Source organism: Vigna unguiculata, chromosome 3, assembly GCF_004118075.2.
Source record: "Vigna unguiculata cultivar IT97K-499-35 chromosome 3, ASM411807v1, whole genome shotgun sequence".
In the NCBI taxonomy this organism is placed as follows: domain Eukaryota; kingdom Viridiplantae; phylum Streptophyta; class Magnoliopsida; order Fabales; family Fabaceae; genus Vigna; species Vigna unguiculata.
In genome coordinates, this window is record NC_040281.1 from 2,983,391 (window position 1) to 3,011,285 (window position 27,895).

Below are 27,895 nucleotides of genomic sequence, written 5' to 3' on the forward strand. Positions count from 1 at the left end.
TTAAAAAATGTAAATATCTCAACTTGGATTTGGATAAATAAATACTATAAAAAAGTTAATATTTTTTGTTAATTTTATTTTAAATTTTTTTCGTAAAAAAACTTACAAATTTTATTATAAAAAAATTTACAAAAAATGACTAATTTTTTTATAAAATATTTTTTACAAAAAAATTTATTAAAAATATTACAAATTTTATAATATTTTAGGACGTAATTATCTACAAAAAAAATTATCTATCAATTAAAAATTAAAACAAAAATAGAAAAAAACAATTTATAATTTTTTTAACAAATTTGAATTTAATTTTAGTTTATATGCTTTTTAAATCCAAATGAATTTTAAATCCAAGAAAAAAACAACTCAAACAAAAGAATTAGATAAAAACTATTTTTTGGAGTAAAAATGGGGTGCCGAAGAAAAAATGGGGTGCAATAAAAAAAAAGATGAAGTTGGATTAGAAGTAAAAAAGAGGAAGTTGTCTCCGTTAAGACCAAGTGAATAGAAAAATAGAAAGAAAGATTATTTGAATTTACAGAAAGTAAAATATGAAGAAAATTTTATAATATATTCAGTTGATATGATATAATAAGTTTAGTTTAATTGTATATTGATATATTAAAATTATAATTTACAAAATAAATTTTAAAATATATAAATTAAATTTAAAACAAATTTAAATTAAAATACAAATAAATTATCAAAGTTTAAATAAATAAATTTATTCTATTTATTATTTTAATATTTTTTAATTACTCTTTTTATTGTAATAATAAGATATATTTATAAATATTTAATTATTATGTATTACATATTAATTTAAAAATATATAACCCTTTCTTAATTGTTTTTTTGTCATTTAATATTTTCAAGCTATAAGGATAAGGGTGAGACATAACATAACCAAGTGAATATTTTCTTCATGTCTGATCTTAACATAGCAGTCACGGCAAAAATGGAAAGTTGCAGTGTGGACAGGGAGAGGCTTGAGATGTTCGAAGTTGGACCATGCAAAGATGCTTACGAAATGGGTCTCTTAATCGGCCGAAGATTTTCCAAACTCATAAGGAGCAGAGTGGACATAGATCTCATTCTACAAAATCATCTCCGACCCTTTGCACTTGCCCACACACCTCGTTCGGAATCACTTCTCAAAGCACTTTTTCATGCCAACAAAACCAAATTCCCAACCCATTGGGATGAACTCTTGGGGACTGCAGCAGGAAGCGGTGTGCCACTTCTTGATGTAACTGCAAAACCATGTTCTATACACAAATAATCAAATGCTGCAACATAACTTTGAGTTTTGTAACAACATAAATATTCAGTGTCTTGTTGTTGTGTGTGTGCTTTTGCAGATTTTACTTATCAACTTCAGGAAGGAGATTCTGGCGTTTATTCCAAAAGAAGAGGCAAAAGGGGTCACTTTTGATACCTCAGATGATTGCTCCGATGTTGTTGTTGTCGGTGAATCTATGGCTGTTGTTGCGCACAATGAGGATGCAAATGTTGCTCTGGTCGGGCACACGTAAGCTTATAGATTCATTTATGTCTTGTCCTGGTTTCAGAATTCGAATAATTAAAACCGCTTTATGAGTGTTTTTTCTGTGTGGAATTGCAAACTGCAGCTACTTAATCAAAGGAATCTTGCCGAATGGACTCTTCTTTGTTGGTTATACTTATGCTGGGGAGCTCCCAAGCTGTGCATTTGGCTTCAATAGCCATGGACTGGTAAAAATTCCTAATTCACCAACTATCTATGCATGTATCTAATAAATTATGTTCTTTATTTTTCTCCTAAAAGTAATTTTCTCAATTTAAAACATGTAGTGCAATGAATTTAAGGATTTACCATGTAATTAAAACGATAATTCTTAGAGATTATGTACTATTTACGATTCACAGGCATTTACTCTGGATTCCGTACCCCCGGCCGAAGATGAAATTGTGGCTGGTGGTATTGGGCGGAACTTCATTTCTCGAGACCTTCTTGAAGCTACAAGCATGGATGATGCACTGAGGGTAAGAATTTGCATCCTTTTCCTTGCCATGTTATTGAGTTCGTAAGTTTAATGTTTTTTTGTTGTGTCGTTGTTTCGTCAGAGGATCCAATCGTCAGAAGTTTCTGTGGGGCATTCTTACAACCTGATAGAAACAAAGAGCCGCAGGATTTTTAACGTTGAAACTGCATCCAGGAATCGGATTTCAGTTTATGAGGTCGGGGAAAAACCTTTCTTCCATGCAAACATGTACCTCCACCTTCCTATTAATCAGGCAAGTGATACGAAATCCTGTTTTACATTTGTTTGATTCAGACATCTTCGTACAAATCACATGCATATGCTTGGAAGTGTCTCAATTCACTTCACCAATAAAAGAACTGAACTATGCATGAGTGTAACATGTGTATCTCAAAATAAAACATCATTTGGATTTCATTGAAAGGTGCACGATGAGAATTCGATGAGCAGGCAGAAAAGAGCATCTGTTTTGTCAAAAACGTCGAAAGGGGATTTCCTGTCACTTCTGGGAGATATGGAGGACAAAAACTACCCCATCTACATGACAGGTAGATCTCTGAATCCATTGAAGTCCATATACTCTTGATGATGACTTTTTCTTTCCCCTGTTTTCAGGTCCATTACTTCACACCCTTTGTACTGCCATTATCGATCTGGACGAACAGACATTGTCAATTATTGAAGGGAATCCAAAAAAGAGTGCTGTTTCACATGTTTTCTCTATCGCCCCTCAAAAGTCACCATGATTCTGAAGCAGCCAAAACGTTATTAGAACCTGTTACTGTTACTGAAGTTCCCATTTTATGCTGTTTCATAGAGGCCCAAGATATGTGCCCATAGCAGCAACCTCATCACAAAGGGACCTTATACATTCTTGTTATCCAAGCTTTGGAAATGTTCAAACAAGTGAAGCATCTTCTGCCATGGATCTCACATTTTATCATCAACGTTGTCACTTTAAACCATCAATGTTATGAGACAACATTTTGGGATGTTTCCCGTCGAATACTAATTCATCAACATATTGTCATTGGTTGGTTAGGCGGTGACAATTCGAATACATGTAACTAAGATTAAATTGGGCTCTTGATTTTTGGTCCAAAGAATCGACCCATTGGATCTATATAATTTCATCCTTCTTCTTCCTGCACTTTTGTAATTTCATCCTGTACCCCCACACATTTTAAAATTTTAATACTTTCTTTTCATTTTGAGTTCCAAATATACAATATAAAAACGTTTTAGAATAAACAATTCGAAATACAAAAAAAAAATGTATTCTGTGGGGGAGAAAAAATTGTGCTTGACATGAGAAGAATTGAACCTGTTTACCCTAAATATCAGATTCATTTAATTTGAGCCACAAACGGGCTTTTCACGACTATGGATTGAAAATTTGTGGTTATAAGAGAAACTTTATTAGGATTGCTCACTTCAGTTTTTCAATATATACTAATAATTGACATAGTTCATAATAGATTCTTTGTATCGATATTATATGTAAAAAAATAAAAAATGAGTTGAAACTTTAATATACAATAATTTTTACTTCTGTAATAACAGTTTATAATCTATAGTTTATACCACTATGTAATGGATCATATCGTAAAGGTTATTGATTACATCTTAATAATAATAATATTAATATTAATATTAAATACTATGAAAGATCTTCGTATTCTTTTCTGTTCCAACCACATTCTGAATAAAAGGGTGCCTTTACATCATAAGATGAAGGCTATAGTTTATTAATTCAACCATTCATTTATTGTTAATACCAATATATCACTTTTTATTGGTCACCAAGACCACTGATATTATGACAAGTATGTCAACGTTTTAGGTCAACGACTTCAATTAATTTACTGAAAATAAAAATAAAAAAATGTTCCTTTGAACCACGACTTGGTGAAAATAATACAATAAGAAAACTCATGCATATATATAATGTTTTTAGATTAGGGGTAAAAGTACACTTTTCAGATTTATGATTTCACTGGATGGCCCATTAAAGTTTAAATTAGGCAGTATGAGCTTTTAAAACACAATTGATCTATGCTCTTAATTTGTCACAATAAATTTATTTTCATAATTAAATTATTTTATCCTAAATAAAAAAAAAAACTCAGCACGACACAGCTATTCTCCAAACCTGTCTGAATTTTGACCAAAATTTTTTTTCAATAATTAGGTATTGATATTATAGATAATTTCAATTTTTTTAATGGAACATGAGAACTAATACATACTTATTCCCATTTCAATGTTTTAAATTACTAAAAAAACATTTTTAACTTTTTAGGTTATATACAAAATTATGTATTAACTTTTTTTATTTGCTGATAAAAAGAAAATCCTTTTTTATTAATTTCGTAAGTTATTTTTGGAATATATATGTTATTTTTTTCCATTTTTTATAACTATTTTATATTTATCTAATTTTTATTCAATATATTTTGTATTCATATAATTATAATTTATTTTTTTAATATTTGATGTTAAAAATTTAATATTAAATATTTAATAAAGTTTTTTTTAAAATATTAACTACAAAACTTTGTTTAACCTATAGACACAAGACGAGCAAAATGAGAAAACAAAATAGTAATTATGTCAATCATGTAACACAAAAATTAAGAAAAAAAAATTAAAAAAATACTAAATAATCAATACATAAAATAAATATTTGAAAATTAATTCAAAGTTGATAAACAATATAGCAAAACAGAATAATAACTACATCAATCAATCACTTAATCATTTTTATTGAAATAATAAAAAAAAAGTGTAAGAATTTTAAATACCGTTAAAAAACTAATAGGAAAGTTATATCTTAATTTTTCAGATTAAATGAAAATAAAAAGTTAATTTTTGTTGAAGATGATATTAATCCGTTTCATAAATTATTCTCGTACTTCATTATTGTTGATTCTTGTTATATCCCCAATGAAATGTAGATTAAAAAAATAAAATAACCCTACCAGATCCCAGAATATATAAAACCAATTATTTCTAGGAACATTATTAATTAAGTGTAATAATAGAAGTAACCAGTTGTAACCTACTTATCCCTGTCTCTGGATTCTTTATGATATCATCGGAGGTAGATGAAGCCGAATCCAAACAAAAATTCATTTAAAAACCGGACCCAATGACCACAGTTACGTGGTGCTGTGAGTATGTGGAATTTGCAACACTCACCAACCCTTATTCCAAGGACTCATTTTTGCCACTAAATTCAAGATTTACCTAACACCACCTACCTCCACTAACTAACTTATGGCTCCCAACATGCAAATAAAAATGAAAAATGAGTATATCTTAATTATTCTGTTAAAAATACGTTGTTAAAATTCATTACCTTTGCAAGAATATTATATTTTTACCTTCTCATTTAAAAAAAAATGTTTTATTAAGAAATATAACTAGGGAAACATTTATTAGAATATTAACTTTTCAAAAAACGCTTTCTAAAAACAAATACCAAATATAAAAGTGAATACTTGAAAGGAAAGACACTCCCTTAACAGGGCATATAAATGTCCTTCAATGGAATTAACAGATACAACTTCATTTTCAGCCATCAGCGTCGGAAGTTACACATCAATGTAAATGGACATTGTGGAATAAAGATGTGGAAGAAGCTTACTTCTTTTATTCTCTAATTATTTTACGCATCTCTCTTGTATAATAATACACTATTCAATTGAATAAATGTGTGGCTAACAGAACCAGGTTGAATAGGAAAATAAGGGTACTCATTTTTATTTTTTTTCAATTTGCGCTTGAAATATTATTTTATTAACCTAGAATAAATACATAAATAAAACAAATCTTTTAGCATGAATAATTGGACGATGCAACTAAACAGAGGTTAGATGTATTCAGCTCAATTAATTAATTCGTAATTTTTTAAACTTTACTCACAATAGTAAGAGATATATACTATATTTAGTTATTATTTGTCAATATAAAAGACCAGTCTCATAGTTATAAGAATTAATATTCTAAATGGCAAAAAGTTAAGGAACATTAAGACTAATTGAATTGGTATGCCATTTTCTTTGCTAAACTGAGGTCAATTGACATTGAGTATTGAGTACGTAGTTGTTTGTTTCTATACTTAAAAAACACTTAGAAAAACAATTTAAGATCCAAGCATGTGTGATTTTCCAACGTATGAAAAGTTGTTTTCATCTTAGCATGTTCAATGGGTACCTATTGACAAAGTTTAATACGAATACATTAGATTTTTTAAGTATACTTGTTAGCTTTTTAACTAAACATGGCCAAAAAAGTCTTGTAGATACCGATGCATAACATAACATCATTGAAAACGTACATCATTGTGCTTTTACCTCTTTACTGCTTCCTACCAATTGTTTTGGAGAAATTGCAAAATCATTATAAAAGGACACTAGAACTATGCAAGAACCTCACACACAAAGTCCCAAAAGTGTTCTTGGCTATAGAACACTCTCGTGTGTTTCTCTCCCTCTTTACTATAATGGGTGCGAAAGTTTCCTTCATCATTTTGTTTATGCTCCTTATAATTGCTTCATGTTCAGGCAAGAGGAAGCAATACACACCATGCAAAAGCTTGGTCCTCTTCTTCCACGACATCATTTACAATGGAAACAATGCAGGCAATGCAACCTCTGCAATAGTAGCAGCCCCAGAAGGTGGTAACTTGACCAAACTGGCGAGCCAGTTCCACTTTGGAAACATAGCGGTTTTCGATGACCCCATCACGTTCGACAACAACCTTCACTCAAAACCCGTGGGAAGGGCTCAGGGCTTTTACATCTACGACACCAAAAACACTTACACTTCGTGGCTTGGTTTCACCTTTGTTCTTAACACCACTCAGCATCAGGGAACCATCACTTTCGCCGGAGCTGACCCCATCATGCAGAAAACTAGAGACATCTCAGTCACTGGTGGCACCGGCGATTTCTTCATGCACAGAGGAATTGCCACCATTATGACCGATGCATTTGAAGGCGAAGTTTATTTTCGACTTCGTGTTGATATCAAGTTCTACGAGTGTTGGTGATGTTAAAACTCCCTGCTGAATAAAGTAAAGGCTTCTTTTACGTTCAACTTCATCAAATGTTATTGGATATTGTACCTTTCTCTTCGCAGAGATTTTCTTCTAACAATGTAATGTACCACTTTGGATTTCAACTCGGAATTCCTAGAAATAATTGAACCTAATTAATGAAATCGAGTACTCGAATTTATTATAGTCACCGATTTTATATTGACACGTGCTGGAAAGAAATTCTTGGTGGAATAAAACCAGTAAGTCAGAAGTGTTCTTACGTGATGTGGGGAAACACTTGAGTTGACACGTATGTGCTAGCAATTAATGCAACAAATAGTTTTTCAGGAAAGTCATGTGTATTTGGTGGGGTGTACTATTTCAAGCATGAAGTTCAACTTCTCTTGAAACAGGGCAAAAAAAACTGAAATTCGTGCTCGAGAAACGATAAACTTTAGAAACAGACTTTGAAACAAGGTGTTTTGCCTTAGGAGTTTGATGGATTTTAAATGCATTTAAAAGAATATGTACATTTAATTGTATCAGGAGGAATATGATGAAAATAAAAATGGAAGTTTACTGAAGATGGGTATAATTTTGTTGCCATGGTTTGCAGAACCAAACATCAAATCACATTGAAGCCAAATCCATGGACCGGGAATGTGGCGTCATTGGTTGTTTCATGCTTTGGAATAGAAATCCGAACATATCTAGTTACACATGCAATAAAAGAATTTGGATCTTTAATTGGAAGCTTTCATATGTTACAGCAATTCGTAATAGCTATTACAAGAAACAGAGTTTGTGGTCAATCATCTTGAACCCCCAATATTGAGAATCGTGACGCATATCAGATTTTTCTTGGTTTTTCAGCAGAAAAGTGAATTGTTTCATCTATCTAAACACACCATTAAGGTCTTTAGACCGTCTAAGACTACATGATAGTTTAAGATCTTTTGTTGGTACAGAATTTTCTACACCTTGATAAATTCATCAATATTAATGGGTCTGTCTTTATAAGATGTAATGATATCAAATTGTCTATTTTATGTCATAATTTAACTTCCACATAATACAACTTTCTTCATCTTTCATAAAAGGGGCTTCAGTTTCAGCTATTAAAACTCTGTTTACATAATTTTCAGTTGTTTAAATTTTATTTACAGAAATTAGTTGTGATAGTTCTTTTTATATAAATAATATTTTATATTAACATTTTCACATATGTGAGCTAAGCGTTAAGTAAAAAGAAACCGAGATAATAAAATATTAAAATTGCAAAAATCAGGAACTGTTGTTATTAATAAGAAACTTTCCTCACAATCGAAGAAAGATTCAAGAGAAAAGTATAAATTGATTCTATTTTAATATAATTATAATTATTTTTTTGTTGTTATAAAATAAATACTTCAAATAAAAAGGTTAAAATAATAAATAAAATAGATTTTGATATTTTATGAAATAATTTATTTTAATATATTTTTATTTTGAAATATAATTTTTATATTAATTTTTATTTTTATTTTACAAATTATTTTAATACCAAATTGTTTTTAAAAATTTATTTTACAAAATATTTTTTATTAAATCAATTAATCTTTCCACTTATTTTCTCTCATTTTCTAATATAGTTTCTTTAATCTAAATAATTTTACTATTCACTATGATTATTTTTTCTTTTCTTTCATTTCGAACCTCCCATTCGGTCTTGACATCATATTTCCTTTATGCTTTTCTTTCTTTTATCTCAGTTCCTTGTGGAGTAACTTGTTAGATTTAAATGATATAATTTGCCGTAATTTTAATTACATTCCAATATTATCTTACTCATAAATTAAAAAAAATTAAGATATTATAATATAATATTTTAAAAATATAATAAAATCTAATAATAAGTTATTATATCATAAACTAAAATTTTAAAAATATTTAATTTCAATCTTTTAATAAAATAACCTATTATGATACTATGATGGAGCACATATCGCACAACAACTCCACATGTAATGATTCAACACAGATCAATGTCCACTTAAAATTTATAATTATATATATATAGTAAGTAGGAGTAACCACTCCGACTTAGATAGTCCCAACATCCACTTAATCTCTTCTTTCTAATCTGAAATTTTAGAGCATTAAATATTAGTTGGTATATTTTAATCAGCAAAATTAAACTTAAAAAATACTTTATTAGTTTATTAACATTTGATAATTCATAAGACAGTGATCCATTTCATTTATTAAAACTAAAAAATGAATCTGAGTTTTGGAGTTGGAGGTGAGATGTTTGCTTTGTGGCTAGCTAGACGCAGCACCAACCAGAAGCAGGTCCAGTTCTTGTTGCACCAAAAACACGTTTACTACTTTATTATTTGGTTCAGTCACTCTGGACCCCTTTTAAGTCTTGTGCGTCCAATCATGTCGCATGCCGTGGACACAAAGCAACCAAAAAACTAAGCATTTTTTCCGTCTTATTTTCTTTTTGCCTCATAATAACGATTCCTTTAAAGCCAAGCCTAACAATGCTAGATACACAAAAAGAAGTTCTCATGTAAGAGAAATCTCACACCAAAAGAGTATAAGCAGAGTTATTCAACGTTCACCTAAAGCATTATAATAATAAGAAGTTGCTAACCTTCTACAACATTGCTTCAAATAACTAGGTTGTCCAAGTTAAACTTGAAAGTCTAAGTCTTTGCACGGGCATATATATTTAATTAAACGTAACTTTGCTTTATGGTTAAAGTCTGGACTCTGCGTGCTTATAAATTTCAAGCAATATTTCCATAATTGGGGCATCGGTAACAATGGAAATAACGAGGTTCGTTTTTTCTCTCTTCTTCTTGGTAATGATGGCGGTGGGATCTTCGGGTTCTCCGACCCATTGGAGAAGAAAAAGGGTTCGTGAGCCGTGCAAGAAGTTGGTGTTCTATTTCCACGACATAATCTACAATGGTCATAACTCCAAGAACGCAACTTCAGCCATTGTGGGATCACCCGCATGGGGAAACAGGACCATACTTGCAGGGCAGAACCATTTCGGCGACCTGGTTGTGTTCGATGACCCTATCACCTTGGACAACAATCTGCACTCAGCAGCCGTAGGACGTGCCCAAGGGTTCTACATTTACGACAAGAAGGAGATTTTCACGGCTTGGCTTGGCTTCTCCTTCGTGTTCAACTCGACGGAGCATAAGGGTAGCATCAACTTCGCAGGTGCAGACCCTTTGATGAACAAAACGAGGGACATTTCGGTGATTGGAGGGACCGGTGATTTCTTCATGACTAGGGGTGTGGCCACTCTCTCTACGGATGCATTTGAAGGGGAGGTTTATTTCAGGCTTCGTGCGGATATCAACTTGTTCGAGTGTTGGTGATTAAGCTGATTGGAACAATCTTCTCTGATCAGGGTTTCTTGTTTTGTGTCATTTGTGTAACCTTTTTTCCTTTCCTTTCCTTGATGATGTGTTGGAGGAATACGACGTGGGAGTTCTGTTCTGTTCTGTCTCCACGGCTTAAGGTCGACGTTGTCATTTTTCCTACTCATCAGAACTAATTGAATAATGCAAAAACATCAACATTTTTCTTGGACCAACATTTCTGTTGATTTTCTTGCCTTGCCTTTCTTGGTAAAAAATTTGGATCGTTACAGTATTTATTAGAATCATGATATATTAACACCTAAAATTAATTGTAATTTTGTACTTGAAAAAATAAACTTTAGTACCCTCTCATTAAACATCGCGCAACAACCTTAACAGAAGAAAAAGAAAATTATTTAGTGGTTAATATGAACTTAAATATTGACTTCACATTTTTGTGATGGATTATGATAAGATCTTCCATATTCTAAAAATTTACAACGTGACACTATTTTATATACACACATTTATACCTATTTTAATTATATATTGAAAAAAATTGTGTTTTATTTTCATTATTTAAATGATTTTCTTTAATTGTAATAAATTAGATTCCATCTATATATTTTTATTTAATTTGATTTTTTTTATTATTTTAATTATAAATTTTTCTGTACAAATTTATTGAAACTTTGTATAGAAAGATATACAAATTTGATTTTCCATAATTTATCTTTTATAGTTAAGTTTATAGATCTAATTAGAGTTCATATTTAGATTTATGTTTACATGATTAGAGACTATATGTGCTCTAATCAAACAAACTAGAATGGTTTGTTAAGCCTTTTTGGTTATAGAAATTATTTATGATTTTTTTTTCTCAATTGTAGGATTGTCTTTCTTTTCTCATTTATGCTCTTTGTTTTTTCATCCATGAATAATCAAATTTTGAAGTTTATTAAATTTCAAAAAATATGTTAGGTATTACTGAAATTTGACATCCCAACAATAATAACACCCAAAAAGTCTAACAATAGTCATCATATGAAAAATTTATTTAAAAAATTAAAACAAAACATGAGGGCACGACAACAAATTCACAATAAAAAATTGACAAAAAAATAACTGTTATCGATTTACAAGGAACAATAAAAGCGACACAAAAATTACAAATATTGACAAGAAAAGAAGTTAAAAATAAAATTTTCAAGTTATATATATAAAATAAAACCAAGCTATAACCTTGTTCAATTTGTGTCTAAAACACTAAACTTCTTGGGCGATGTGATGAATAATTTATTGGATAGAAGATTAAAGTATGAGCATTAAGAGGCTACATCTTAACTTTTTTTCATATTTTTAGATGTATAGGTAGCCTCGTAAGTCTACAATTGTTGTGGCTCAATTTATCCTATTCTATTTTGGTGGACAAAATGTGGACGACAAACCAATTCACATCGTTACCCCTAAGAATATATTTAACTTGCGACATCATTTATGATTTTCAAATAAGTGGAAGTTTATACCATATTAATAAACAATACATATTTATTATACCACATTGCATTTAGTTTATTTATATATATAATTAAGATACTATAAGATTCAAAAATAAATAAAAAATTGAAACATAACTAAAATATTTTTAATAAAAATAATATATAATATAAAATTAGAAATAAACATTACTGGCTTAAATTTTGAAGAATTTATTTGTTAAAATAACAAATATTAGATATTAGTCTTTTTCAAACCAATATGTAAATTAACCTGAGCAATAATAGCTTATAATTTTTGTATTAAAAAAAGTTGAAGTCGTTAAAACTCGTTTTCAATTCTAATTATTAAAATTTCTTATTGTTTTTAATAAAATAAAAAATTAAAAGATAAGAAAAACTCAAATATAAATTTTCTATTAGATTTTTAAGTGTTAATTTTCTGTTATGCTTATTGACTTTAATTTTGATATTTTAAAATATATTAAATAAATATTAATATACCAACATTATATTTTTGGTATATTTTTAATGTACAAGAGGATATGAGAAAAAATCTTTTAAAAAAATCTGGGGTCAAACAACTCACTCTGTAACGATAAAGGAAGATTTTTTTTATATATATACAAATTGAAAAAAAATATTAATATTTAGTCAGTTTTTATGTTTTGTTAGTAATTTTCTGTATTATCATGTAAACATTATAACATCTAAATTAAAAATTGTTCAAAGAAACGAGATTGTATTTTGAAAGTAAATGAAAAAGAGAAAGTGGAAAGTTTGATTGATTTGAAATTTTACCAGACACTTTTACGATTACCACGCCTTTTTGCAATGGGAAAAATTGAGTTTACCTAGGAAATAATAAAATAATGAAACATGGTGTACATACGAGGCAATTAACCCAATATACAGTTGGAGTGGAATTTCAACGACAAGACAACGCTCTCTCACAACACCAAAGAAACTCTTGCTCTGTTTTCTTCTGCCATTGCTATGAGTTCAGATGCGATTAGTGAACGAAGTGCATCAGCCGTGGTACGTTTTCCCTTCTTTTTTTTTTTTCACTCAGTTGAAACCCTAAGTTAACCATAGAAGTATATCTTTAAACTTTAAATATACTTTGTAATACTTCTGGAACTTTCTGCTCTTCTTTCCGTCTTTCCAGATTCGATTTCCTTAGTATCGATTCAATCCTAACGTATGAATGTGTGATATAGCAATTATTGAATAAGCATCGCTTTTCTCCAACTTTTGACTGTGAAAGGAGAATGCGAAGTGAAAATGAGATCCGTTGTTTCGAACTCGATCGTCAATGTAACTGTGGATCACTAGCCTGGAAATGAGTCAGGGTTTTGTTGTGTAGTTCTGGAATTTAGAAGGCATTGTGGCAATCACGTGCATCATTTATTATATTTTGCAGCATCAGAAATCGAGAACGAAATGCAAGTTGTTGTGTGGAGAGTGTGGTCAGTATTTGCTAAGTTGGTCGAAGCTTAGAAAATGAAAATGAAACTGTTCCCGTACATAAACCGCTATAAGTAGATGATTTTTATTCAACACTTGTGTTCTTTTGCACCTCTTTTTGTCTTTTATTATCTAATGGAAAATGAGCAAATTACACTTGTTGCATGCTAGTGCAGAACAAGATGAAATAGGAAAGAGAAGCATTGAACATCTATATAATCTATTTTGTTCTCAATTTTAACCTGAAGTTTGTTCTATTGAACTTAAAGACCTTGTATGTGTGTATGACATCTTTTTTTTTTCTCTGTTAACAGGTAGAACGGAAGTTTCAATATAGACAACTTTTATTTTTGGCATACCAAAGTTTAGGCTTTTTGTTTGGTGACTTGAGCTTATCGCCTCTTTATGTCTATCAAAGTATATTTTCCGGAAGACTGAAACATGTCCAGAATGAGGATGCAATATTTGGCGCATTTTCTCTGATCTTTTGGACTCTTTTAATTATTTCTTTGTTGAAGTATGCACTTATTATGTTAAGTGCAGATGATAATGGCGAAGGTAAGAGCTATTGATTTTATTATGCTGTCAGACTAGGTCCTTTTTAACTCATTACTATAATTATTGTGGTAATACTAATACATTCAACTTTAACAGGTGGAGTTGTTGCTTTGTACTCACAGCTTTGCAGAAGTGCAAAATTATGTTTGCTTCCTAATCATCAAGCTTCCGATGAGGAGCTTTCTACGTATCGCAAGCCTGGCTCCTCAAATGGAAGTATACCTTCCTCGCCTTTGAAAAGATTCATTGAGAAACACAAGAATACAAAGATGGCTTTGCTTATTTTTGTTTTACTAGGTGCTTGCATGGCAATTTGTGTTGGTGCACTCATGCCTGCCATTTCTGGTAAGGATACAGTTTTCTCTCTCACACAAATATGTGATTGTGTCTGGTGGGAAACCTTAGTTGATTGAAGTTTTATTGTTGTATTAGCTCTATTTGTACCTCTGCTAATAAAAATTCTTCTGTAGTTCTTTCATCCGTTGAAGGCCTGAAAATTGAAGCAAAGATTACAAATAAAAGTAAGTGGAAAAGATCTAATCTCAACTGACATGCTTGTTATATGACACTGGTCCTATATTCCTTCATTAAAAAATATTATGTAAATTTCAATCTAAACATTTGTATTTATCATTTCACAGGTATGGTGTCTTGTATTTCTTGTGTTCTACTGATTGGACTCTTTGTCATGCAACATCGTGGCTCCTACAAGGTTGCGTTCGTGTTTCCTCCTGTAATCATCCTATGGCTACTGACTATTTTCATGATTGGCATTTACAATATCATCAAATGGAACCCAAAAGTATATCAGGCTCTTTCTCCATATTATGTATACAAGTTCTTTATGCTTACAGGAAAAGATGGTTGGACTAACCTTGGAGGAGTATTTCTATGCGTTACAGGTCTGTATCTCTTTCAAAATTAAAGTTCTGCTTAAGCCTTATTCTTGCCAAATTCGTTATGTTTTTCTTGTCATCTACAGGAACTGAAGCTATGTTTGCAGACCTTGGTTACTACAGACAAACACCTGTAAGGGTATGTGTGGCCAATAAGTACTATGTTGGTTTTTGACTTCATGGTTATTTTGCAATGTTTTGTTCATAACTGACCCTTCAAATAGATACCTAAGAATGATTACTGTTACTTTACTAAATGTTTTGTAAGGGGTGGTGATGATTTCTTTTAGTCAGTAATAGCATGTGTAATATGTTGTAATATACTTTTTAGACTTTAACTTGGTGTTTGTGCCTGTTCTATGAGACAGTTGATGATATTTTGCTTTGGAAGAACTAAATATCAGATAGAAAGCTACTACAAAGAAGGAATAATACAAAGTAATGTGTATTGCACGTATGAATTAGTATTGTAAAAGACAAACCTTTGTTTAAAATGATGGACATGCATAACAAGTGAAGGAGTATTGGTTTTGTTGAACTGTAGGTCCATGACATCTAGAAAGTGATTCTTGGTTTGTTAACGAGGAGTTTGGCTAAAGTGGGATGTGTGAAATCAAAATTTGAGTTGATTTATCTATTGGGCAATGTAGTTCACATAATTTGCCTTATCTGTGGCATATTGATTCCTCATTTAAAACAGAATGGAAACTTTTTTGAAAATGATTGTTGTAACTCTTATTCTATCGTGTTACTGTGCAGGTTGCATTTTATTGTATCATTTACCCATGTCTAGTTCTTCAATACATGGGGCAGGCGGCCTTCCTTTCCAAGAATTTATCTGCAGTACCTATAAGCTTTTATGCTTCTATTCCAGGTCAGTTAATGTAAATACTAAGAATAAGAATAAAATATCCCAAATAGGCCTTCTCGTGGAATTCTAGAAGATTGTGGATTGATATTATTTGCCTTCAGACAAATGAAAATATGAGTGTCTTGGCCACTTACATTGTTTCAAATGTCTCCCAACATTCTAAGCAGTAGTACATTGAACTGGTGATAAACTGGGGTTCTTTGAATGATCGAGTGTGTTCTAATTTCTATCTTTGTAATATGTGAAATTTGAAGTATTATCTTTTTGTTCCCTGTGTCATTAGTTGTCCATTATGAACTGATAACAGCACTACAATTTGACCTGGTTCTTGGCCAATTTATGAGGAATATCTGAGAGATAACTCTCACAAAGTACATTTAGACTTTAACTTAACTCTAAACAATCAGTACTTATATGCTATAGTTTGACTGTATCTAATTGACGTAAGATCTCCAACATATCTCCCTCTTGGGGAGACTGAACATCTTGAACAGACTAGATATTTGTGCTGGTTCAGTAACAGGTGACGTGATAAACCTAATAAGCCTTACTATTGTAGGCTTTGATGCCATTTTAGAAAGTGGATTTAGGCGTAACTCTATCTTGCAAGGTGAAATTTGCATCTATATATATATATATATTATAATTTAGCCATATTTGAAGTCAATGTGAGATCTCTAATAATGACTTTAACCTTAGAGAATTCTTTTTGGGGTGGATGTTTTACTGTGTTTTTATAGCTTGTTGTCATTGAAGCCTAAGTTTTTCTTATGTTACTTGAGAAAATAAAGAAAAAAGATAACAAAATGGGATCATTTATGCAGCAAGCTTACATTAATGGTAAATAAAGCAAAATAGTTGAGTTGGTAATAATGCCTTGCCATATGATTTTTATGAGACTGCTGTACTTGTTTTCAAGTCTCCAACATGTATTTCATTTTTTTTTTCATTTTTGTAGATGTTCTCTTTTGGCCAGTATTTGTGGTGTCTGCTTTGGCGGTTATAGTTGCAAGTCAGGCTGTCATTGCTTCAACATTCTCTGTAGTCCAACAATGTCATGCATTTGAATGTTTCCCTCGGGTTAAGGCAGTACATTCCAGAAGGTGGATCCCTGGCCAGACATATATACCAGAGATAAACTGGATTCTTATGATAATCAGCTTGGCTGTGACATTTGGTTTAGGAGACAAGAACCGTATAGGATATGCTTATGGTAAGTTGGCGGATTCGAGAATTGTATTGTTAGATTAAATCACTATTAGACAATGGAACAAACGATTCCCCTATTACACAGATTTAATAATGTGTTCTAACTTTCTGTCCTGAGTTGTCGACATGAAAGTTACTATTTAACATTCTAACACAACTGCCACTAACCCTCAATTCCCATCGTAGCTTGTCTAAAAATTATGTTATTTATAGCATATATTATCTAGTTAATAATAGTTTGAGTTCCTTTATATTTCTTTTATCTAATATGCTATTTATTTCAATATTATTTGATGTTAGTTGAAGCTTTTAGACTTCAAAATCAGTGTGTATCATTACATTCCACTGATGTGTGTGTGTATCTGAAGAATGTGTATATATATATATATATGAGTAATTGAAAATGCAACTCTTGAGAAACCAAAGATAAAGAGAGGCGTGTGACATACTAGGTACAACAAAAGACTATCATTATTCAACACTCCCCTCTCATTATAGCTTATAAATTATATGCATCAAGTTTACAACATGTAAACTCAATTAGGGGTCCTCTCTAATGATTTAGTAAAAATATTTGAAAGTTGATCATTGGAATTGATAAAATGACACTCAATCTCGATATATTTAGTTCTTTCCCAAAAAACAAAATTAGATACAATGTGCACAGTTGCATGATTATCAGAATATAACTTCATTGTAAAATTTTAGTAGCATCATCCCCTGTAATCATTATGTCATGAACATAAACAACAGGTAGACACATTGCCTATGAGAATAATGGCAATAGAACATTGAATGTTATATATTTTACTTCGTTCAGCCCAAATTCCTATACTATATGACCAAACTTCCCAAACCAAGCATGAGGGTATTGCTTGAGACCATAATGAGATCTCTACAGTTTGTAAACTAAGTTAGACTCCCCGTGAGTAACAATTAGGAGGTTGCTTCATGTGAATCTCGTTTTCTTGCTCTCCATGATGGCAGAGATTTTTAGTGGTCAATGGTGAATGACAACCTTAGCAAGAAAAAGCTGAACAATAGTGATTTTGGCCACAGGAGAGAAGATATCACCATAATCAAGGCAATAAATAGATTTGAGTGTATTTCTTAGCCATCAACCTAGCTTTGAGACAATTAACTTTACCATTACGCTCAACTTTAATGATATAAACTATCAACAACCAACTGGTTTCTCACTGGCACGAAGTGGAATCAGATTTCATGTAACCACTATTAAGAGCCTACATTTTAACAATAACGGTTTGTTGCCATTTAGGATTATCAAGTGCTTTACATTTCTATGAACAATGTGTGAAGATAGATACATAGGAAGCATATAGATGATGATAAACGAAAAAATTGTAAATGGGATGAGTTTCAAGAGAATTAAATACCTTTCATAAAGGCAATAGGCCAACCAACATCATCATTAGTAGTCTTTGCGGTAGGGTTGTCTAATGGTGAAGGACATGAATCAGGTCACTCTGCAAATGTTGGTGAATGAGGTTGTTAGGTATTTGTATTTGTTGTTTGGTATACTAAGGGGATGGAAAAACTGCAGGAGCACTATTTGTTGGTGAATGAGGTTGATTTTCTTTTGGAGTATAGAACAAATTGAAAATAAGGGATAAGTAGCACTTGTTGTAAGGAGACAAGTTCTTCTGTAGAGGGAGAGAAGAAATGAGTCTCTTCAAAAAAGGTAACATCAATGAACATGGAATACTTTCTTGACTTTGGAGATAGAATTTATAGCCTTTTTAAGACGAGAATATCCTAAGAAAACACAGTTAGTAGCTCTAGCAATCAACATATCCATGTTTGGGGAAGCATAATGAATAGAAAATATACACCCAAATACCCGAGGGGGAATATGGAATGAATAGCCACTCTCATTTGGAAAAGGGAGTGTGGGATTTGATTGACAAGAGAAGAAGAGGACATTCTACTTATCAGAAAACATGCAGTGAGAATCACATCACTCCAATGGTGTACAGAAACATTAGCATTAAACATTAGGGGGGGTGTAGTTTCCATCAAGTGTCTACTTTTTCTTTCAGATATTTGGTTTTGTTGAGGTGTGTGAGGACTTGTAGATTGATGTAGAATGCTACGTGAAGATAAGGATGGTAGTTTGAAGAAATTTTCTTTTGGCTTTATTGCTTCTAAAATATTTAATAGTTTTCCCAAACTGATTCTTGATGTCATTGAAGAAAGACACAAAAGTGTTTGAAATAGATTCTTGATATAGATATAGGTGTGTGGTTTTAGATTTGAAAATCACTGTTTCACTAGGTTCCACTGATGTGTATTTTTATATATAAATCTAAGTAATTGAAAATTCAACTCTCAGGAATCAGATATAAAGGCTACTGCCTAGACATGCTCGGTAGGTACAGCTAAACCCAGCTGTATAAAAGGATATGCAACAATAGAGACCTTTATTCAACAATATTGGATTATGATTCATTAACACTGTAAAAAGCTTTACATTCTCAATATACAACGCCATATATTTCAAAAATAGAGGTAAAACCTTAGCTGGAAGTGAGAATTAGTATAATTTTGAAATGTTATCAACATAAGAACTGTGTAATCTGCATTTAATAATTTTATATCATGATTAAAAGAGCTCGCTAAAATAATAGCTTCCCAATAGGTTAGGCTTTGTTGATGATCTGGCAACACGATATTGGATCCTAGAGTTGAAGTTATGCTAGTGCTAGCCGTGAATAAACTTGTTTTACATTACTTATTATGTGTTATAGATGGTTCAATGATCGTGAGTAAAAATACATTAGTGTCCTGTGTAATTTTGTCATTGGCTGTTTTTCAACTCATGATTCTTAATAACATCATTTTTGTTTACAGGGATTGCATATCTAATTCTGTTGTTTGTGACCACATGTTTGACATCACTAGTCATCATCCTTGTATGGCATCAAAGTCCTATAATTGCTCTGGCATTTGCTCTGTTCTTTGGTTCGATAGAGATTATTTTCCTGTCATCCTATTGTACGAAAATCCCCAAAGGTGGCTGGATTCCACTTGTGCTTTCGGCGGTCTTCATGGTTGTTATGTATGTGTGGCATTATGGTTCTAGGAAAAAGTATCTACTTGACATGCATGACAAAATTTCGATGAGGTCCATCCTTGGATTAGGTCCTAGTCTTGGGATTGTTAGAGTTCCTGGAATGGGCCTTATCTACACTGAATTAGCTACTGGAGTCCCTGCCAGTTTTTCTCATTTCTTGACAAATCTGCCAGCATTCTACCAAGTGGTTGTTTTTGTTTGTGTGAAGACTGTACCAGTGCCTTGTGTGCCGCATGAAGAACGTTACCTGATTGGCCGAATTGGTCCCAAATCTTTCCGAATGTATCGTTGTATTGTTCGAAATGGCTATAAAGATGTGTATAGTCACGAAAATGATTTTGAAAATGACCTAGTGATGAGCATAGCTGAATTCATTCAATTGGAAGCAGAAGGTTCCTCTGGAAATGCAGAGGGTTCAGTGGATGGACGGATGGCAGTGGTTAGGACATCGGGGAAATTTGGGACACGATTGCTTATGTCCGAATCTTCTGCTTTTGAGGAACGCAACAATACTAATCTTCCTGGAGCTTTGACTCTTACTAGCAGTAAATCCCCGACATTGAAGAGGCTGCAGGCGATGTATGAGCAGGAGTCACCTGAGCTCAACACTGGACGACGAATTCGATTTGAGTTGCAAAATGTAATATATAAAGACCCACGCGTTAAGGAAGAACTCATGGAACTTGTAGAAGCCAAGCGCACTGGAGCAGCGTATGTAATAGGTCATTCTCACGTAAAGGCCAAGTGGAACTCAACATTTATAAAGAAGTTTGCCATCAACCTCTACTCTTTTCTGCGGAAAAATTGTCGGTCTCCTGCAGTGGGTCTAAACATTCCTCAGATTTCTCTGATTAAGGTTGGAATGAATTACCATGTGTAGCATGAATCGGTGACAATGTTTTGACTGGGGATGTAATTTATGCAAGCAAGAATACACTACTTTGGGAGATTCCACTTGAATCGGTTCACCCAAGAATTTCCTCTTGGCGTGTTTGAGGAAATTCCGGCATCAAATTGCCAACATCTTTTGATTTTGTGATGAGCCTGGTGAGGTATCTAAAGTATTGAATTGGTCGACAAAGGAGTTTTGTGCCGGGTCCTATACCTGTTTGTTGTCTTACAGCCAAATTGCCATTTGGAATCACGTCTGTCTTGTGAGTTTTGCTATAGTTTTGTTGAATATAACTTCGTATGTAACATCTGCTGCTGCCTGTTTTGTACTTGTACAAAAATTTGTTCTTTTTTTTTTCAATCTTCTTAGGGAAGACAGGGAAATGAATTGTATTTAGAACGGAACCATACCTTAACTGAAAAAATGTCACTTGCCCCAGCATGTCGTCCAATGACGAGTTTGATTTTGGTTCTTTGATTTATTTATCAATTTTGGCTACTGAGCTCATCTTTCTGCTTGGTTTTGGTTGGTTTTGCTTTGCTGCTTTTACTTTGACTTAATGTAAACTTTTGCTTTGCTACTGAGTTCCTATATCTTATTTCCTCTAGAATTTTTGAAAAAATATATTCATTTTCCTATTTTCTTAATGTATTTCTATACTGCTTTAGTTTTCTCTTGTCGTGAGTAACTAAATCCTTATCTAGAATTATTTAGTAGCCTTTTAACGCGTCCTATTTTCTTGTTTTGGAATTCCTATTTCTTGACATGTTTTTAATCAATCAATTGAATGACGATTGTACCGTAATTACTTGGTAGAATCATAGGATAGTTGGGTTTCGGAGTATCGTGTGATACACCTTTAGTTTCGAATTTTCAGTTAGGTTAGTCAATTCAGCTAACAATCTTCTGTTGAGTTAACATATTTACATGATCAAATGAGAACTAATATTTGAAAAATGTTTTTTTTTATCATGAAAAAGCATTGTAAAAAATATCCACAAAAAAAAATAAGGATAATTGAGCGTTGAATTATAGTTCCTATAAAAGTCTCCACGTTTGCATTTCCTATTACATATATTTTATTTTCTGTTAATTTGAACTCAACGCTTTCAAAATATTTGTTTAAAAACAAAATAAATAAAAAATCTGGAAACCGGTACTTCCTAATTAGTCCCTTGAGCGTGATATCTGCCGCGATAATATTTGTCTTCGAAACGATTTTTAAAATTTAGAAGACTAAATTAGGAAAGAAAAACTATTGTACATATTTAATCAAATTATAAAAGTACAAAATCAAAAAATTATTGTACATAGATAAAGAAAAGTGTCAATATTTGTATATTTAAAAAAAAAATGAGCACTGTTTTATAGTGAAACAGAATTCTTCTATTCAAACCAATAATTTGGCATCCAAAAATTTTGAATTAAATAATCGAAATTAGATATCGGAAACTCATTTGAGTGAAGTTTTGCGAGTAGTGGGCCACTATAAGTCTCCCAGTTAATACCTACACACCTCAAAACTAAATCAAGGAGTTTTATAAAAGTTATAGTAATTAATCCAACACGTATTATATATATATATATATATATACATACATAATATAACAATAATAATAACTTCATGCGATCCAAACCAATAATAATAAATACATGAACGCATTGGTTCTAATACAGTACCCAGAACGGTGTAGATAACATTAATTCAAACAAAGTACTTTAATAAGGTTGCACGCCCATTAACTCAGATGATAATACTGATGATAGTGTGAAAAAAAAAAAAAAAAAAAAACATGACTGTTTACTAGTTTCGCTGTAACAGTATCATGTGCTTTTTATGCTCATAATTTCACGATTGCGAATATATGCCTATTTGATTTACATGTTAGTTAAGTTTGATTCACCTTAGTGTTGAAGCAAGGATTTCTATCTTTTATACGTACTGCTTGATAAGTGTAATTAATTTAATTTAATTTCCATCTAATCCAAACCAAAGCGTTTTTTTATTTACTTTCCTTTATAGTTAGTTAGTTAATTATATTTCTTTTTTCTTTATCTTATCATGGGCCAACTCCTGGACCAAAACAAATTGGGCAAAATATCTTGAAGATTGGCCCACAGAAGGCCCACCGCGAAACTGGGCAAAGGGAAGTTTTGTGTTGTGTATAATTTAGAGGCGAAGAAAAGAAGAAAGCTAGTATAAAATCTGAATGATTGCTATAAACAGCAGCGACATGGTGGAGGTTCCTTTAAAGGAACCATTATTGGGAAAGAACATGTTCTGTTCTTCCAACCAGACAATAGAAGAGAGGAGTGAAGAGTCCATCGTTGGGACGGTAACATTATTAGAAGCATAAGAATATGTTATATGTCGATGCTCTTCTCACCACAGTTTTTATATTCCGTAGATAGTGCACTATGGGTGAAGCATGGAGAAACTACATTTCAATACATGTTTACGAATATGCCTTATGCACCCATCGCCAATTACATACACTCTCTTTTATTCCTCTCCATTCTTAACCTTATTTCAAGTAACAACTTTTAATAAATAAATTAAAATTCAGATTTCATAAATAGATAGTTAAACTCAAATACCTATGTCATTTTACTAAATTTCAATAATGTAGCCGAACGTGTGTATTATTTGTTCAATAAACCACAAATTAATATCTGAAACATGCGATCTAATTCTCGGGAAAATTTACATGTTGGAATCAGTAATTAATAGTTTTATTTTGCTGTTTTTTGTGATACATTTGGTTCTACGTGTAGCAAAATAGGGTCGAAATTTTTGTGTATGCGCGCAGCACGGGTATTTGAGGAAAATGGTTAGAATGAAGGTAGAATATGCTTTGGTTGCAGGGAAGATTTTTGTGTTAAGAAAAAGATGTGAGACGTGGCGTTACCTTAACCATTGCTAAGGTCTTTGAATTGGAAGAAGAATCATAAAGTGGTGAAAGTGACGATTGTGGTTTGTGGAGAATTGGGGATGGACAAACGTCACTCTCAGTCTTCCCTCCCCCATTTCTCAAAACCTTTTCTTCCACTTCCATTCAAAATCCCATTCTCATAAACTCACACCCTTCAAATAATAAAGAAATTTTTTTTAACAATTTTCTTTTTTTGTATATTTTAAGTAATTTTTTATTTTCTTATTATTTTATATTAAAAAATCACTTAAAAAACATCATCACAAAATATTAAAGAAAGTGGTCAAACTATCAATGTCTAATAATAAATAAAACAAATATTTTCAGATATTTCGACACTATTTCCTCATGGACTTCTATTCAAACACGAACAAAAATCAATACTTTTTCACTTGTGAGATGAATTTTTGGTGTAACGTTTGGAGTTTAAAGGCACAAAATAAAGGTACCTAATTGTACAAATAAATTTTATTTTTGTTTTGAAAAAGTTGATACTGTGCAAGTGGAAGTAGTGAGAATAAGATATAGAAGGAAGATCTGGTGGGACAAAGAAGCACACATGGTTGAAAGTCCAGAGTAGAGATCCACATGCTACTTTTTATTTTTCTTGCTTCTTTCTTCCACTTTTCTTTTCCTATTTCGCAATATTTTGTTGAAAAACAAGAACAACACATTATATTAATATTATCATCTTTGGAAAATGCTGTCTTGTGTTGGTGAGTGGTGACTTGGTGTGTGCGTGTGCGAGAGATCAGTGACCCCAACCATGACTCACCCTGAAACATGGCACGTGCATTCTAGGATCCGAATATAAAAAGGTATATTCTTTCAAAACCTGAAAAAAATTAAAAAAAAAAAAAACACAATCTCATCTTTTCCATTGATGTTCGTAAACAAATTTTAAATAATTAATTAAAAACATTTTTTTTTGCACTCACTACTGCTACTGTGTCTGAGTGAAACCAAATTGACTTTTCCTTCTTAATTCTCGCGCTTAGAATCGCGCACACAGTTGATTGTGAAAACATAATCTCCGTTGTGCAGATCCAACGGCGCAAATGTAATACGGGCACACATAGTGTGATAATTAGCAAACCAGAATCGGCTTTCGCCGGTTTTGGCCAAAAGGGTGGGCGGTGGATGCGATGGGTGCGGGTGGGACCGTGTTACGGTACAGGATCCCATCCGACGGTCCAAATCCAAAGTCATGGGATTACGTGTGAAGATCCAACGGCTGGGAGATGTAAAAGATAAGGGAATAGATTCTCTTAACTTTTTTGTTTTTATGGTTATTGTTTTGTGGATGATCTACAAGATTGCATAAACCCAACGATAAAGTGCTCCCCAAAATTTTGAACAAATTAATCTATTACTTTTAACAAATATATTCATAAGTTTCGTTAAGTTTACTCGTGTCTGGATTAGAATATATGAACATTTGTTAAATAAAATAAAATAGAATGCACTTATTTGAGAATTTTAATATACTTTTTTGAGAATAAATAATGGAAAGAGTGAGAATTTAATTTGTTGTAAAAATAATAAAATATGTTTAGGGTGAAATAAAATATTTGTATAATTTTGTTGTGAACGCACGCAGCAGAGGACAAGAGAATAAAAAGGACGCACTCACACAAAGCTATCCACAACCATTGCTCTTTTCCTCTTTCCGTGCTTATTCTCCCAAATACAACAAACGGGGTTTAGAAATCCACACCACACCCACATATTTTACTATGCAAATCCCTGTCTTGATCCTGCGCGTCACTCACACCTTCCACCCCAGAGCGTGCGCTTCACTTCTCCCCCGTTTTCTCCAAAAAGTGTCCCGTTTCCTCAACTCAACGCTGTACCTAATACAAGTCAAAAACCAAATGACGTTCGTTTATTCTATTAAATTATATACAGTTATAGAATGAATAAATAAATTGACGAAAATAGATTAAAATATTGTTTTTAATATCGGAAACATTTTTTCTTAAAACTATTTATTATTATTGAAGGGGAATAAATAACTAATTTTTATGAATGACGAAGAGGCGCACTCGTTTGGAATCCGTAAGGGCATTTCAGATCCATTTTGCGTTGTCTTCTTCTGCTTGCTCGTGGCTACTATCTTCTTTAAAAAACAATTCTTCAATTTCGCGGTTTAAATTAAAAACACAAAAAAAAAAATCTTATTTATGCATTTATTATTCTGATCCTTATCCGGTCGTAAAAGCCGTATAAATCGTATTTATTAATTTTATTTCTCAAACGAATTTCGTAGTTTGAATAAAGAATCATAAAAGTTTCTATCGACTAGAGAATAATTGAAAAGTTCACACTGTACAGAAATTTCGGTGAAGAAAAAACATAATATTTAGCTAAAATCGTATTTTCTTTAAAGCAAAAATATTTGAAAGAAAAGTATTATTAAAATATTGAATGGCATTAATTAATTAAGTAAGGTATTAAGAAAAGACAAGTTTGATAATTAATATAGATTTGGTGTGGGGTCCATGGGAGGAGCAGTGACGAGACGAGCCGCTACCGTTTTACCTAAAAAAACTCAAAAACATAACGTCGAGTTGACTTATGGTGTCCGCTATTGTAGGGTTGTCCACAATCACGTTTCGCCACGCCGCGCCGCGCCAACCTTAACCCTTCCTTTCTTTCACACTCTTCACTCTTCACCCACCCAACTCACATCATCAACCATATCAACTGCATCTAGACACTATATGGTCTCTGTTCTTTTTCTTTTTTTTTTCAATTTTCATCTCTCTCTAGGTATTTTAAAAAATTTCTCAGAAAAAACATTATTAGGGTTTTTTATTTTTCATACACGTCTTCAGGACACTGTACCTTCATAAAAAAAGTTTTTTTCTTAAAAAATAATTTTAGAAAAATAAATTAATTTTAAAGATGAGGCGAGGAAGGAAGCGTGTGTTTTTTATTTTTGGTTAAATTATTCATTTGGTCCCAATTTTTGTATGTAAATTTGAATTTTGTCCCTCAATTCTTAAAAGTGTTAACTAGGTCCCTAATTTTGATAATTTGTTTTAATGAAGCCCCTTCCGTTAAAATGGCAAAAACGACGTTAAGAGCACAGTGACGTGTAGATGTTAGACGGAACTGAACAGTAAAGTGGCACATTAAATGTGGTACACATGAAATTTTAAATGCTGTAATAAATAATTAATTTTGAAAAAACGAAAAATGGTGTGCATTTAATACGTAAGAAAACAGAATGAGCGTCTTTGTTAGGCTTCAAATAGGGGTTTATTCTAGGGTTTGCGTTTGTGGCCGAAATTGGAGGAAGAAGGGTTTTGCAGAAGAATCGTGAGGGTGTGGGATCACATTGCTAGAGAGTTGGCGTTCGAACAGCTAGAATCAGAGTGTTCTTAGTGGAATTGCGATCTCGGTTTAATTTCTTAAGTCTGCTTCTGAAATTAATCAGCTAAGCTCTCAGATTTTCATCAAATGCTTTTGGAATATTTGCAAGGCCATCCCTTAAAAAGTCTGCTGCTACCCAAAAGAAACCACTTGAAGCACTTGGTTCCTCACCTCCTCCTTCCAGGTCAGCCATGCCTTTCTCTATTGGTTAATTTCTTAACCTAACTAATTTCAATATATAAATGCACAATAATCTTTTGTTTCAAAAGTTTTGTTTGCATTGAAATTGAATTGAGTAGGTTTGAATTTAATGCGGTGACCTAAAGGTTGTAGTGGAATGAGAGTCCCCAAACACACTGTCATCACGGAGAAAAAGTAAATCACTTAAAATATGTAGGTTTTGTTTCAAAGTCTCATTTTTTCAACCCCTTCAAACTTATTATCTCAAAACACTGTTCATTTCTTCCTTTCAAGAAGAGAGTGTTCAATTGATTTCATACATTTCTCCATTTCTTTTGCCACCACAGACCTCACTGCAGCAATGTATTCTGCATTCATATTCCCACCACAATCTTCAACATTCTTTATACTCATACCAACTTTTTCTTCAATTTTCAGATTCCCACACGCATGATGATGAATAATGGGGTTTATGGATGATTCATTACACT

General features: G+C 32.1%; 4 protein-coding genes across 5 annotated transcripts; all 4 read left to right on the plus strand.

The window, feature by feature from the left end:
- Positions 1 to 893: 893 nt before the first annotated feature.
- On the plus strand, positions 894 to 3,167 carry LOC114177267. Its single transcript, XM_028062542.1, has 7 exons — positions 894 to 1,246; positions 1,359 to 1,528; positions 1,629 to 1,731; positions 1,906 to 2,022; positions 2,104 to 2,274; positions 2,446 to 2,569; positions 2,637 to 3,167. Exons 1-7 carry the CDS (start codon positions 923 to 925, stop codon positions 2,765 to 2,767), a joined length of 1,140 nt encoding a protein of 379 aa, XP_027918343.1. The 5' UTR covers positions 894 to 922; the 3' UTR covers positions 2,768 to 3,167.
- Positions 3,168 to 6,412: 3,245 nt separating this feature from the next.
- Positions 6,413 to 7,242, plus strand: LOC114177264 (disease resistance response protein 206-like). The gene has a single exon (XM_028062537.1). It carries the CDS (start codon positions 6,529 to 6,531, stop codon positions 7,075 to 7,077), a length of 549 nt encoding a protein of 182 aa, XP_027918338.1. The 5' UTR covers positions 6,413 to 6,528; the 3' UTR covers positions 7,078 to 7,242.
- Positions 7,243 to 9,663: 2,421 nt separating this feature from the next.
- LOC114176912 (disease resistance response protein 206-like) lies at positions 9,664 to 10,663 on the plus strand. Its single transcript, XM_028062113.1, has one exon. It carries the CDS (start codon positions 9,876 to 9,878, stop codon positions 10,443 to 10,445), a length of 570 nt encoding a protein of 189 aa, XP_027917914.1. The 5' UTR covers positions 9,664 to 9,875; the 3' UTR covers positions 10,446 to 10,663.
- Positions 10,664 to 12,832: 2,169 nt separating this feature from the next.
- On the plus strand, positions 12,833 to 21,420 carry LOC114178465 (potassium transporter 3-like). 2 transcript variants are annotated; one of them, XM_028064386.1, is made up of 9 exons: positions 12,833 to 12,964; positions 13,708 to 13,951; positions 14,048 to 14,296; positions 14,422 to 14,472; positions 14,593 to 14,853; positions 14,934 to 14,986; positions 15,607 to 15,721; positions 16,677 to 16,931; positions 19,799 to 21,420. In XM_028064386.1, exons 1-9 carry the CDS (start codon positions 12,923 to 12,925, stop codon positions 20,899 to 20,901), a joined length of 2,373 nt encoding a protein of 790 aa, XP_027920187.1. In that variant the 5' UTR covers positions 12,833 to 12,922; the 3' UTR covers positions 20,902 to 21,420. The 2 variants fall into 2 exon arrangements, with proteins under 2 accessions (XP_027920187.1, XP_027920188.1); XM_028064387.1 differs by lacking the exon at positions 12,833 to 12,964 and adding an exon at positions 13,226 to 13,395.
- The last annotated feature ends 6,475 nt before the right edge of the window (positions 21,421 to 27,895 follow it).